Here is a 12,775-nt window from a genome sequence, read left to right on the forward strand (position 1 = left end):
TTTATTCTGTTTATCAGCTATCAATAGTTAATTAATGGGAAAAGCAGGGATCACCATTAGATGTTCACTTACCTCCTCCTTGTGGAGACTCGCCGCCACTACATCCCAGAAACATCCAGTTTGGGAGATTTTAAACTGAAATGCTGCTTTCCAAAGATTTGTACAACAAATGTTGACATACAGAGACAGTTCTAAACTTAAGGGGGTAAACTAGGACTTCAGCACATCATGTTGTCAGTGAGGCCACTAAAACCACATTAAGGAACCAATCTTAAAGATTTATAGTGTTTACTTGTGTGTGTGTTGTATTTTATAAAGCGGAAAAAGATAAAGTAGAAACTTTTTTTTTAAACTTTATTTTCTCTGCGCAACTTTTCAAACAGACATCTGAATACGTTAGTTGATCGCAGAGCAACTGAGAACGTGACAAGTAGAAACACATACAAAACAAAGATGTAAAATACAAAATAACTTTTAATGATGATAATGATGTTATTAATAATCTTATTATACAATAACATTAGAAAAAAACACTTGAAAATGGAAAAAAAATACATGCTTTAATGTAGTGAAATACAGCAATAATAAATAAATAATAATTCTTATTAATTTGTTTTAAAATGTACACATTATTGCATTAACTCTTGTATTTTCTTTATTATTTTCTTTATTATTATTATTATTATTATTATTATTATTATTATTATTATTATTATTATTAATAATAATAATAATAATAATAATAATAATAATAATAATAATAATAATAATAATCAGTATCAAATTGCTATGACTGTTTTTAATAATATTAACATGAAGTATGTGTAATTATAGAATAAATATAACAATTATCACTATTAGAATTGCATTTTAAAAAGTTAAAGGTTGGCTCTAAAATGAAATTGTGCTTTTCTTTTTTAATTGTATTTAATATTTTTATTATTGTTCTTGCACCATCGTCAATGCTTCAACAATAGTGTAGTGTTCAGGTACATTCATATCAATATGAATTGTAAATAAGCCGTCTAAATAATAATGTATGATTATAGAGAGAGAAATAGAAATATGAAAGAATTTATTTTGTGTATGTATTTGTTAACAACATATTAAACCTTTTTGTACTGTACAGCTATTAGCTAAAACCAATATTCCTGTACTGGACAGATGGATGAGACTGTAATGGAATGGCCCAGTTCTGGTTCAGAGACCTCACAGTTACAACGTCACAGCTCCAGCATCTGTGACGGCGCCTCCTATTGGATGGTTGCCGAAATAGCAGAGTATGGATCAAAGGGTTGATTGTCTTCTAAATGCCGTTTACAGTTGTACATAGACATTTCCTCTTAAGTACTACCTTACATTTATTAATTAAAGGTGTCAGTACTGTAATTTAATGTGGTTGGAAACATGTTCAATTAGCAAGATAAGGTCATTATCAGGTAAAATAACAGGAGAATCGTGTGCTGAGACCTTTGTAGTCACTAAATCTCAAACACACCTTTGAGAGTTTGCAGTGAATCTAAACACAAGAACCACTCTGGGAGCAGATGTAGACGATATATAGGAACTATTTTATAGATAGAATGAGTGACTATACAGAGTATTATGTATAAATTGGGTCAAATCTGCACCAGATTGTCCTAAAGATGCTAAAAAGTCTTTAAAATACAGTTTGCTTTGAAGCACTTTTTTTTCTTTTTTGTTTCTTTTGTTCATTATGGGGTCTATTGCGCTTATGTTTGGCTAAGGAGTTAGTTGTTTTGTATTTCTTTAGCTAGTTTGAGAACTTATTATCCTTCGTTTGGTTTTATTTGGTTTTTTGATGAAGCAGCATCCACCAGCCCTCTTTTCTTTGTATTATCACTGTTTTTTTGTGTTAATTTGTCACTGACCAATAAATTGCTGGTTATTCTGTTACACCCAGCTGACCCTAACAACACACTTTAAACTGGTTGCCAGTCCACCTCCCAGTAACATGGTCCAGTCAGGGTCTGTGGATCATCAGGACACGCTTCATCTTCTCAGTACAAACAGCATCACTACCAGCTGCAGACAGAAGAAAGAACAGAGGAGATCAATGAGTTTGATCAGCAGCTCATCGGGATAAAGAGCCGCAGACCTTCAGTCCTGTTCTAGCAGCAGCTTCATGGGAACATGTTGGAGTGAATACACTGAGCTCCAAGCTCACACATCTGCACACACTGTCAGCATCAGGTGCGTCTCTCTTCACATTTCACAGAAACAAACTGCTGACGGTCATCAACTTGTGTCCATCAACATCTCATCTGCTCCTCAAAAATCGGCCAATAAACCAACATGGAGGCTATCAGTCAACACATCTGGATGAAATCAGACACAAGGACATGGATCAGATCTGATTGATGAGGGAGGACCACTGTCTCTAAACATCTGGAAGGCTGTCAGCTGGAATTTGCTTGATTTCCTCACCACATCAGCACAACAACAAGCTTCAGAGACTGACTGGAACCTTCTACTGACCCCAGACACTGCAGGCTGCAGTCGGGACTCTTCACAAGATCATTCAGATGCTTCACTGATGAATCCTGTAGGTTGTTTCCAGTCAGGTCCAGTTCTTCCAGATGGGAGGGGTTGGACTTCAGAGCTGAGACCACAGAATCACAGCTGATCTCTGACAAACTGCAGCCATCCAATCTGAATGAAGAATAAAAGATGTAGAGAAAATCATTGATGATTAATCAGATGTGTTCAGGTTCTAAATGTGCAGCTCAACATTTCTCTACCACAGTCCAAGGACTAAAGCAGAGAGGAAGAAAACAGATGTGACCCTGAAGATCCTCAATGTGGATCAGTAGAACATCAGCCTGATGGCAGAAGTTTAGTGTCACCATAACGTTCCATCAGATTCATCTCAGCACATAAATAAAACATGATGTCTGACCTCAGATTCTTCAGGATGCAGTCTGGATTCTCCAGAAAACCACACAGATGTTTCACTCCTGAATCCTGCAGCTTGTTGAAGCTCAGGTAGATCCTGGGTTTGCAGAAAGTCATAAAATGGTCGTTCTATTCTTTCGGGTTTGATTTGAACATTTTACATTTCATTTCTGCTGCCTGTCTGTCCACAGTTCTACTGTTGATACCAAATGAGAAATGAAATGAGGAATATGCAAAATCCCAAATTAGGTATTAGTTTGAGTTTGGTTGTGTCTTTTTTGTTTTTTACTTTGAAACCAGAAAAAAGTTGGTTTTAAAATGAAACTAAATACAAAAGAACATAGACCACACCCAGTTCAGTTTGTGTCATCAAAACTGAAACACGGAAACAGAAAATAATATCGTATTTACAAGTTTCTGCCACTTTGGACTGACTCCACTCACAAACTATCAGACGTCTTATCAGCTGAACTCACCAGAATGTAAGTCAGTTGTTGAGGAGCAACAATTGACTTTAGTCCAGACACAAACACAGATTATTCTGGACTGCAGCTGTTTGTCAGGTTTGTTTCCTTCATCTTCTCACATGAAGAAAGTTAGAGTTCAACACGTCAGGAGGAGTTTTACTGCTTTTATATCCTTTTCTTCTGCACTTTGACTTAACTGCAGTTGGCGTGAATAAATGTGATGCTGCTGTCTGCAGTCCTGCCTCAGTCCAAAGCTCAGCTCACTGTTTGCTCTCTAATATTCACATCTTTAACAAACTCTCCTCATAGCTGCTGTTACACTGACATCTGCTGGACAAACAGAAGAACTACACTGTACAAAAAGAGAAGCAGCTGGTTTCTGAAACTGGATTTTAAATGTGTTGCTGAGTAAACCTGCTGCACATTCATTACAAAGACGTGTTTGTTAATGGATTTGTTTTCCTGTTGAAGCTAAAATCAGCACTTTTGTGTGCTTTTCTTTGATATGAGGTTATTTTATCATCCTTCCTGCCTATTCACACCATCAGGTTAAAGTGATCCTTTACATGGCTCAGTAGGAAATATGTAGCTGAACACTTGTGCAGGGATTCACCATGAAGCCAACATGAAAAGCTAGAGAAAAAGATCTACTGGGACCAGGAGGCCACATCACTGTGATCCTCCTCATTTTCTCTGAAAACATTATGTTATAGCAGCCGACAAGAGACTGAGCAGAACGGTCACATATAGAAAAGGTCAGCAGTTCAAACTTCATGTAAATGAAGTGATTTGTTAAAACACAGACAAATAAAGTTGTTGAAATAAAGTTTCTCTGAGCTCACATGAATGTACAGAACCAGTCAAAAGTTTGGACACACCTTCTCATACACGGAATTCCTTCAAGACTTTGGGAAAACCATTCCAGGAGACGACCTCATGAAGCTGACAGAGAATGCCAAGAGTGTGCAAAGCAGTAATCGAAGCAAACTGTGCTACTATGAAGAATTTAAAATATAAATCATTCTGGTTTAAGACTTTGTTTATGCAGTGTTACATCCATCCATTATTTATACACCACTTCATCCTCATTAGGGTTGCAGGGAGGCTGGAGTCTATTCCAGCTGATTTAGGGGGAAAAATCACACTTGCACCTACGGTCAATTTAGAATTACCAGTTAACCTGAGCATGTGTTTGGACTGTGGGTGGTGATCATGGTGTCCTGTTAGGAAATGTGTGTTTTGAGGCACCAGTTTTATTGAGTTAATTATACACACTTGACACTCATTTGTATTGTATTAGTTTCTGTTTGTGGTGGGTGTTGCTACTGTGTTTATGTTTGACTAAGGAAATTAGTTGTTTTGTTTTTGTTTGGCTAGTTTGAAAACTCTGTTAGCTTTTGTTTGGTTTTATTTTGTTTGATTTAGCTTTTGTTTGGTTTTATTTTGTTTGATTTAGCAACATCCACCAGCCCTGTCTTCCTTTGTTTGACCACTTTTGTGTTACTTCTGTCACTGAGCAATACATTGGTTTACCAAAACAAAGACATCTGGTTGTTTTTGTTACAAACCAGCTGACCCCAGCGGTTGGGTCGTGACAGTAGAAAATAATTTAAATAAATCAAAACTGAATGAGAACGTGTGTCCAAACTTTTGACTGCTACTGTATATCCAGTAATTGTGTATGCTTGCACTTGAAAACGAACCTGTGACAGTTAAAAATCAGGGAACCAGAAATGTCAGTGTAGTCAGACTTAATATGCTGCCACAGGTTAAACTAGCAGAACTTAGTTGCTGCACTCTCATAAGGACTCTACGCATAGGGGGGGACACTTTATTTCAAATTGCAAGACACCTTACCCGGAAATAAGAATTCTTGTGCTGCTCCGAAGATCGAAAAATATTCTGTTTTTGTTATTTTGGTCATTAAAATGACACATGGTGTTTTAGTTCGTAGTTTAGCTTCAACTTGTAGCGGGTTAGAATCCGGTCCGGTCCGGTGCGTCCCACCAAAACAGGAAGTTTCAGAGTTAGTAACTGCGGGCTAGCTAACCTGCAAGGTACACACGGACACTGCTGTGATGCGACAAATATGCTAGTATTGTGGAAAAACTGTCACCGTTGCGGGTAGCTTGGGATTTGCTGTGGTGTAGCTGTGAGTAAACATGTTTATCAACGTATGTTTGTGGCTTGTAACTTAAGTGTGTCTCAAGTTTCGCGGTTTGCCGAATAGCTAGCTGTGAGCTAACGCTAGCCTAGTTTCCATCAGTTTGTGTGGTTAGCCCCAGTGCTAACCGCTGAACCTGCTCCTCTTGTTTCATCTGTCTGAGCCAGCGGGTTAGACAGCACCGTAACATGAAGCTATGGAGGAGCGGAAGCTAAAGAGAAAAAGTACCAGGAGTACGTCCACCAACCCGGCGGCTCCGACCAGCGGCTCTGGCCGGAAAAACAGCGCTTCGTCCGGGGGACGGCACGTCGGTTACAGCCATACCACAGGGACGCACTCCAGCCAGAAGAGCAAGCGGAGGTAGGCACCGTGCAGCCATGAATATATTACTCATGATAGTCTCCTATCATGTTTATATTCTTACTGGAAATACATAATCCAGGTGTGATCATGTTCTCAGTGATGTCTGACTTGTCTGTCTTTTTCCAGGGGAGCCAGAGATAAACCCAGATATCATCAGGGTTTAGGGGGTAAAGCGAATCAGAATCAGGGCCAAGCAGCACCCATCATCCAGCACTCCTTCCTGACTGATGTCTCAGACGTACAGGAGATGGAGAACGGTCTGCTCAGTCTGCTCAACGACTTCCACTCAGGGAAACTACAGGCTTTTGGTAATTTTGCTGATATAAGGGCATTTCACCTTTCAATTTCACTGTCTGACTGATAACAAGCAGTGGGGACTGGAGCTGAATGATTCTGGGAAAATATCTACTTGATTTGTGCTTCAGTACGATGTGCAGCATGTGATAGATTTAAGACGTGACGGAGCATCACCACTGTGACGGTCACACCTCCGACTGACTGTGCTGTTGTTGTCTCAGGTAATGAGTGCTCTATCGGACAGATGGAGCATGTGAGGGAGATGCAGGAGAAGCTGGCCCGTCTACAGTTTGACCTCTGTGGGGAGGTGGATGAAATGCCCGAGGAGCAGAGGAAGGTGGCCCGTGATACCAACATGGACAAGCTACTATTTAATGTGAGACTCTATCATTCGTGCAATGCTCAGTCTTTATCCTGACTATATACATTTGCTAGTGTGTAGTAGCAGTATTTTAGGACAGCCACATGTTACGGCTTCTGGTTTCTAATCAGGCAATAGCACATTTTTGCTGAATAACCCACCAGATGTTCATATGAGCTGCTGCTGAATTGTTCCTGGTACAGTAAGTACTCTGTATTATCCTGGATAAAGCTTTTCATTGATGTGATGTAACTACTCCGTATTCCAGTGAGGATTTAGCTGCTTATCCGCCTATAAGTGCTAAACTCTTCCAGAGTTTATTCAGCTTATTACGTGTTGAACAGGATAAAGTCTATTACGTCCTTTACAATGATCAACGCGCTCTTTTGGCACATGTAATAAGATGAAAAACCTTCTTTCTCTCCACAGCTTGAGGAGCTGAGTTCTTCCATGTATCCTTTGATATTTAACATCCACCCCTCTCCCGGTGTTGTATTTCTCCCTAATTGCTTTTAAAAGTGAACTTTTTTGCCTTTCGGATGTCATTAACCAGCTGCTGTAACCCTTTTTAAAACCCCAGATCTTTGCCTTTGTTTTTTTCTTAACCCTGTTTCTCCAGTCAGAAGCTGAATCTCGCCGACACTCAAGAGATCCCGAAGACTGCCAGCATGTGATTCTTCTCCTCTTGATGCCACCTGATCCAACAGTTGTTTTAATTTCTGCCACCTGCAGGGCCAGCAGTGGATGGGGTGGAGTGTAACCCAGCTTGCAGACACTTTCTTTGAAGTTTTATGACAGAAATGGCACCAGAGCTGTTCATCCACGGTCCTTGTCTCTGCAGGGGGATTGATGCATTGTTCGGTGGCGGACAGGGATGCACCGACAGCATCACTTCTGTAAAGTGGTTCATATAGAGGGCCAGTCTCATCGGATCCAAGGTGCAATAGTGAATTTTTCTTTGATTGTCAGAGTTATTGGTGTCAGTAAAGTCTATGAGACTTTAAGCGAACAGTATTGTGTATTTTACAGTTTGACTTTGATGCATCCCTGTTACGGCTGTTCTACATCAGGCACTAATTCTCTGTCTAGATTTGCAATACGTTGCTAACCAAAGTGATTGTGATCACCCAAAAGTGAAATTACTGCAAACCTACTGTTCACTTGTGTCTAACATCACAAAGATCTAGATCTCCAGTGTTCCAAACATCCATTTATTTATAGTAGTTTCTCAACATATAGCTTTTAAACACAAGTGTATATCTTATCTGTGAGATGCTAAAAATACCGACACGCAAAAATATACATATATGGACATACACTACCGTTCAAAAGTTTGGGGTCACTCAGACAATTTCATGTTTTCCATGAAAACTCACACTTTTATTCATGTGCTAACATAACTGCACAAGAGTTTTCTAATCATCAACTAGCCTTTCAACACCATTAGCTAACACAATGTAGCATTAGAACACAGGAGTGATGGTTGCTGGAAATGTTCCTCTGTACCTCTTTGGAGATATTCCATTAAAAATCAGCTGTTTCCAGCTAGAATAGTCATTTACCACATTAACAATTTCTAGACTGTAATTCTGATTAATTTAATGTTATCTTTATTGAAAAAAAATGCTCTTCCTTCAAAAATAAGGATATTTCTAAGTGACCCCAAACTTTTGAATGGTAGTGTGTATATATACATATATCCCCCCTGATTAAAAATCTTTAAATCAGCCAAACAATGCCATGTAAATGCACAGTAATTTAGTAGAGTGGTTTTGCATTTGATTTCTTGCTGCACGTTTGCAGCCTGATAGCACCTCCAACACGTTGTTCAGTGTTGAATATATTTGCACATATCCATGCAACATGAGAACCCATTGCACATGATCACTGGTGTGTTGCTTTGACGCTGGGAAAGACTTAATCCAAATGTCGACCTCACGACCATGCCTTAATTTTCTTTGTAATTTAATCATTTTTGCCTTATTGGTTCTAAACCTTTTGGTGATTTCCATAGTTTGTGATGATTTTAGGTCGTGGCGTTTTAAGAGAATCACTTGATGCTGCTTTGATTGTAAATCCTGTTTTATTTTGCCACTGCTTACTTTAAACTAGTGTTGTTGTGGGATGTGGGGTGTTTCACTGTTAACTTTGATTTTAACTTAATAAATGTGTTTGTCTGAATTTCTTTGACACAGTTTTTATATCATTGGAAAGGAAAGTGGCAAAGGGCTGAGAGGAGAGTAATGGTTTAATAAAAGGAGAAAATAGATGACTCAGACCCTGGAATCAAATATCTCAAATACCAGATCAAACACCTCTAATCTTATTTAGCTCAGATCAAAGAAGTTGTCACGGCATAAATATTAATTTTAAGTTTTGATAGTATCTGTCCTGACCAGCTGTATTTAATTTGAACCTCCTTGTTAGTTATTAACATGCAGCAGGCTGTGTAAAGGAATGTCCTCCTCTTTGTTGGTGCGTCTCCAAGGTTACAGTCTGCAGATCACTGGAGCAGCTCAGTCTGACTGGAGGTTCTTTCATCTAAATGCAACTCGAGGCCTTTTCCCAGACGTATTTCTGCTCTGCGAGTATGAACCAGAACCAGCACTCGGTCCCTCACTCGGTGAAGCGCTGGCAGCTGAACGGAACCGACTATAAACCGCAGCAGGTCCGGAACCTGCGAACCGAGACCCGATTCAGCAGCTGGACTCCACTGAACCACCAGCACAGCAATATACAGGTCAGACACGTATTTACAGATGAATAATTATTATAAACGGCCAGCAGAGCAACATACAGGTAAGAGACACTTATTTGCAGATTAATATTAACTATTATTATTATTTTAAACAACCATGACAGAAACGGTTCTCTGCAGATAAACATGGTTGAGAGGGTTCCTTTAAACAGACACAGGAAGAACAGAATTAATGCATCACACAAGTCATTCATATGTATCGACGGGACACTTAATAAAGTCTGTGTTCGGTGGTGCTGCTAAAGTTCTGACCGTATGAGTTCTAAAGTATCACAGTATCTCAGTATACTTGGAGTCAGGGTTCTGATAGGAGAAATACCAGAATGATGAGTTAATTGGCTAATTAACCAGATTTGGAACAGCTGGAGAGACTCTGAGACCCGGTCGACATTCACAACCAAAGATGGATCAAACTCAGGTAAATTCATTACTTCGTCGTTTGTTGCATGTTTACAGTTTTCTTCAGAGGTGGATTTAGTCCACAGACATAAAGGTGCACAACTGAAAGTTACTTGTCAATTGAGGGAAGGTGATCAAAAATGTGGCAGCAGTGGTGCCAGAAAAATACCTTTAAAATGGTGGAGTACTATAAAAACTAAATCATGATATATTCCAGATGATTTAAATGCAATAAACAGTGTATTTTTATGGACAAACACAAAAAAGACAGACTTCATTTATAGTTAGCATGTAAAATAAAACTATTGTCCATTGATTTTACTAGATATTATCTGTAATTGAAGAAAACTGTAAAAATCTGAAAAGTAACAGTTAAAAAATCATATTTTTTAAAATCTTTAATATGCATCCCTTTTCTCTTTCAAATACTTGCAAATATCTGCAAAATATTTAGAATTTGTGTTGATTCAAATACAGTAAAATGGTGTTATTTTATTGCCAAACATTGTAAAAGAGCACAGTACTATTGCTAAAAATGCAGATTTTTAATGGGAACATCATTTACAGTTTTGGCCTTTAAAACTATTTTCCATTGATTTTACTGGTTATTATCTAATGTAGGAAAATGGGAAATATGTTAGGCGACAGTTATTATCATTAAATTATTTACATATTTTTAATCCTTCATATGCATCATTTTTAATCTCAAATAAACACAAATATCTGTAAAATATTAAGATTGAATTGATTTAAATGCAGTAAAATAGTATTATTTTACCATCAAACATTGTCAAAGAGCAAAATAATGTAATAGTAAAAGTATTAAATATAAAAATATAATAGCAAAAATGCTGAATTTCGATGTGGACAATATTTACAATTTTATCCTGTATTTTTTTTGGGGGGGGTGCAGTAAACATGTGAATAATAATAATTCTTTGTCATTTTGCTAGTTAAAAAAACTGGGAAAATCTAAGTCTAAAGCCACTTAAAACCTGCCCAGAAAGACTTAAAATGACAAAAACTACTGAATATTAGACCATGAAAGGGGGAAAAAAAATTGCAAAATGTTTCAAACCAGGTTGACATTGTGTCCCAATAAAGTTCTTGTAAGTGTATATATGGATGGATCCTTTTTTCTGCTAGAATGCCGTCTTTGGTCGACATTTCACCATCTTTTGAGGCTCTAACATCAGTAGAATATGATGTTTGGAAGGTTTGATCAGACAAGGTTCCAGTTTTTAGATATTTAGACTAAATATTGATGTGGACTCATTGGCAGGAGACAGAAACTGGTCTGGATGTTGGTGTTACATTTGTTGATTTACATATTGTGTATTTGCAGAAAGGATAGGTTTCAAAGTCTAGTTTGTGTTGTCTTCTCCTCCTAGTTGGATCTGGAGCTTGGATGCATGAATTAGAGCCATATTCTAATATATTCACGCTGGAGCCTTTTGATGTTTTCTCTAAATTGAACTGAATAGAAATGACATGGTTGCCCAGTTGTGAGTAGTTCCAGCAGAAAGCTTGGAGACGCGGTGATCGTGAGACTAACTGTGTGCACTTTATTTGTTGTCCAGTTGTTTGAGGAGCGTCTGAACCTGGTTCTGCGCTGGTTTGATCTGTGGACGGACCGGCAGAGGAAACTCCTGCTGCACTCTCTGCTCTCACGATGCACCACGTCGCAGCTCAAGTAAGGAGGGTTCTGGTTTGTTTTTCTACGGTGGCTGCTCTAAACTGAAAACCTGTGCCACTGTGAGCAGGTTCTGTCGGGATCAGCTGATGGAGGCGGTTCCGGTGACCCAGCTGGACTTCACATCGGTGCTGCCTCGGTTCCTGTCCCTCTACGTGATGTCCTTTCTGTCCCCTCTGGACCTCTGCAACGCCGCCCAGGTCAGCTGGCACTGGAGGGTTCTGGCTGAGCAGGTGAGGGTTTCAGCTTTGGTCATTGGTTGGGGGTTTGTAAAGAGAATAAAACCCTCCTGGTCTCGTTGCTTCCTGCAGGACTGTCTGTGGGTGGGTCGGTGCATCAGAAGAGGCTGGTTCCTTCCTTACACTCCTGTAGATAAAGAGTTCGGAGCCTGGAAGAACCACTACGTCTCCTGCGTGTCCACACTGGGCCTGCTCAGTCCACGGCAGGCAGCAGAGATGTACGGAACCCTGAACCAGCAGAACCTGGGGAGCGAGGAGGAGGAGAGGAGGAAGGAGAGGAGGATCAGGGAGATGATCAGGGAGAAGCTTCAGGAGGAGAAGAGTGAGTGGAAAGACACAAGATTTCCAACTTGTGGTCTGCCCCTCAATCCATTGTCTCATTAAAAACTTGTACTTTTAGTGACTGGTGCCGATATTTTTGACATCTGCAGGAGTTTCTCTGAGAACCAGGAGAGTCTGGGGCAGCGCCATAAGGCCAGAAGGATCCAGAGGTGGAGGTTCCCAGTCAGGGAGATCCAGCTCTGGTGTAACATCCATCTCCGGGCCTCTGAGGTCTGTTGGATCTTCCACCCTCAGTCTGGAGAGGAGACGACCCACGGCTGAAGGTCAGAGTCTGGGGAGAGTTCAGGCCTCCAGTCTGAGCAGGTGATGGTCCTCACTTAGTGGTAAATAAATAAGCTACACCTGATCTAGAACATTAGAAAACACCTGTATAGTATACACTACTGTTCAAAAGTTTGGGTCACTGAAAAATGTCTTTTTTTTTTTTTTTTTTTAAAGAAACAATAACATTAAATGAATCAGAAATACAGTCTAGACATTGTTAATGTGTTAAATGACTATTGTAGCTGGAAATAGCTGATTTTGAATGGAATATCTACATAAAATAAACAGATTATTAAAATCACTCTTCAGTATAATGCAGCAACTTATGGTCTGGGGTTTGGAGAAGAGGATCGTGTTGTCATTGAAAAGTCCCTGAAAAAGTTAAATTGTTCTTCAGAATTTATTTTAAAACTTTCACATATAGTCTATATTTGTTACATGTAAAGAAACATATTTCAAATCTTGTTTTATTTTGATGATTAGGGCTTACAGCTCATGGAAATCAGAATCAC

The 12,775-nt window shown here is 39.2% G+C and overlaps 3 protein-coding genes across 10 annotated transcripts in view; 2 read left to right on the forward strand and 1 right to left on the reverse strand.

Moving 5' to 3' along the window:
- Nucleotides 1-1,058: 1,058 nt before the first annotated feature.
- Nucleotides 1,059-5,380, reverse strand: LOC111565642 (NACHT, LRR and PYD domains-containing protein 9A-like). 2 transcript variants are annotated; one of them, XM_023265799.3, is made up of 4 exons: nucleotides 5,241-5,380; nucleotides 2,921-3,013; nucleotides 2,500-2,673; nucleotides 1,059-2,046 (listed from the first exon to the last, which is right to left on the reverse strand). In XM_023265799.3, the coding sequence occupies exons 1-4, from the start codon at nucleotides 5,318-5,320 to the stop codon at nucleotides 2,040-2,042; spliced, it is 354 nt and encodes a 117-aa protein (XP_023121567.1). In that variant the 5' UTR covers nucleotides 5,321-5,380; the 3' UTR covers nucleotides 1,059-2,039. The 2 variants fall into 2 exon arrangements, 1 of the variants encoding a protein (XP_023121567.1); XR_008600870.1 differs by lacking the exon at nucleotides 2,921-3,013 and having other exon boundaries at nucleotides 5,241-5,379.
- A 363-nt stretch (nucleotides 5,381-5,743) lies between these two features.
- Nucleotides 5,744-8,749, forward strand: ccdc28a (coiled-coil domain containing 28A). Its single transcript, XM_023265797.3, has 5 exons — nucleotides 5,744-5,907; nucleotides 6,037-6,218; nucleotides 6,429-6,583; nucleotides 6,998-7,020; nucleotides 7,188-8,749. Exons 1-5 carry the CDS (start codon nucleotides 5,744-5,746, stop codon nucleotides 7,240-7,242), a joined length of 579 nt encoding a protein of 192 aa, XP_023121565.1. The 3' UTR covers nucleotides 7,243-8,749.
- A 117-nt stretch (nucleotides 8,750-8,866) lies between these two features.
- The window catches only part of LOC111565638 (epithelial cell-transforming sequence 2 oncogene-like), a 92,259-nt gene continuing 88,350 nt past the window's right edge, over nucleotides 8,867-12,775 (forward strand). For 6 of the 7 annotated variants that reach the window (XR_008600868.1, XR_008600866.1, XR_008600869.1 and 3 more), the window contains exons 1-5: nucleotides 8,867-9,308; nucleotides 11,306-11,418; nucleotides 11,489-11,651; nucleotides 11,730-11,979; nucleotides 12,089-12,302. Coding sequence is in view for 3 of the 7 variants with exons in the window: in XM_055008678.1 (XP_054864653.1) it covers nucleotides 9,114-9,308; nucleotides 11,306-11,418; nucleotides 11,489-11,651; nucleotides 11,730-11,979; nucleotides 12,089-12,302 (935 nt within the window). In the remaining 4 variants the exon portion in view is untranslated. Of the gene's footprint in view, nucleotides 9,745-11,305; nucleotides 11,419-11,488; nucleotides 11,652-11,729; nucleotides 11,980-12,088; nucleotides 12,303-12,775 lie in introns of all 7 variants that reach the window. The other variant, XM_055008680.1, reaches the window with a different exon arrangement.

Source organism: Amphiprion ocellaris, chromosome 24 (assembly GCF_022539595.1).
Source record: "Amphiprion ocellaris isolate individual 3 ecotype Okinawa chromosome 24, ASM2253959v1, whole genome shotgun sequence".
Lineage (NCBI taxonomy): Eukaryota > Metazoa > Chordata > Actinopteri > Pomacentridae > Amphiprion > Amphiprion ocellaris.

What these genes read in the sequence shown, in the direction of transcription:
- LOC111565642 (XM_023265799.3), bottom strand. Translation starts at nt 5,320, where the DNA reads ATGTGTCATTTTAATGACCAAAATAACAAAAACAGAATATTTTTCGAT. An exon ending in ACAAGAATTCTTATTTCCGG is followed by an intron (nt 3,014 to 5,240) that starts GTAAGGTGTCTT and finishes CTGCAAACCCAG; the next exon opens with GATCTACCTGAGCTTCAACA. An exon ending in TGCATCCTGAAGAATCTGAG is followed by an intron (nt 2,674 to 2,920) that starts GTCAGACATCAT and finishes TTCTTCATTCAG; the next exon opens with ATTGGATGGCTGCAGTTTGT.
- ccdc28a (XM_023265797.3), top strand. Translation starts at nt 5,744, where the DNA reads ATGGAGGAGCGGAAGCTAAAGAGAAAAAGTACCAGGAGTACGTCCACC. An exon ending in AGCCAGAAGAGCAAGCGGAG is followed by an intron (nt 5,908 to 6,036) that starts GTAGGCACCGTG and finishes GTCTTTTTCCAG; the next exon opens with GGGAGCCAGAGATAAACCCA. An exon ending in GAGGAGCTGAGTTCTTCCAT is followed by an intron (nt 7,021 to 7,187) that starts GTATCCTTTGAT and finishes CTGTTTCTCCAG; the next exon opens with TCAGAAGCTGAATCTCGCCG.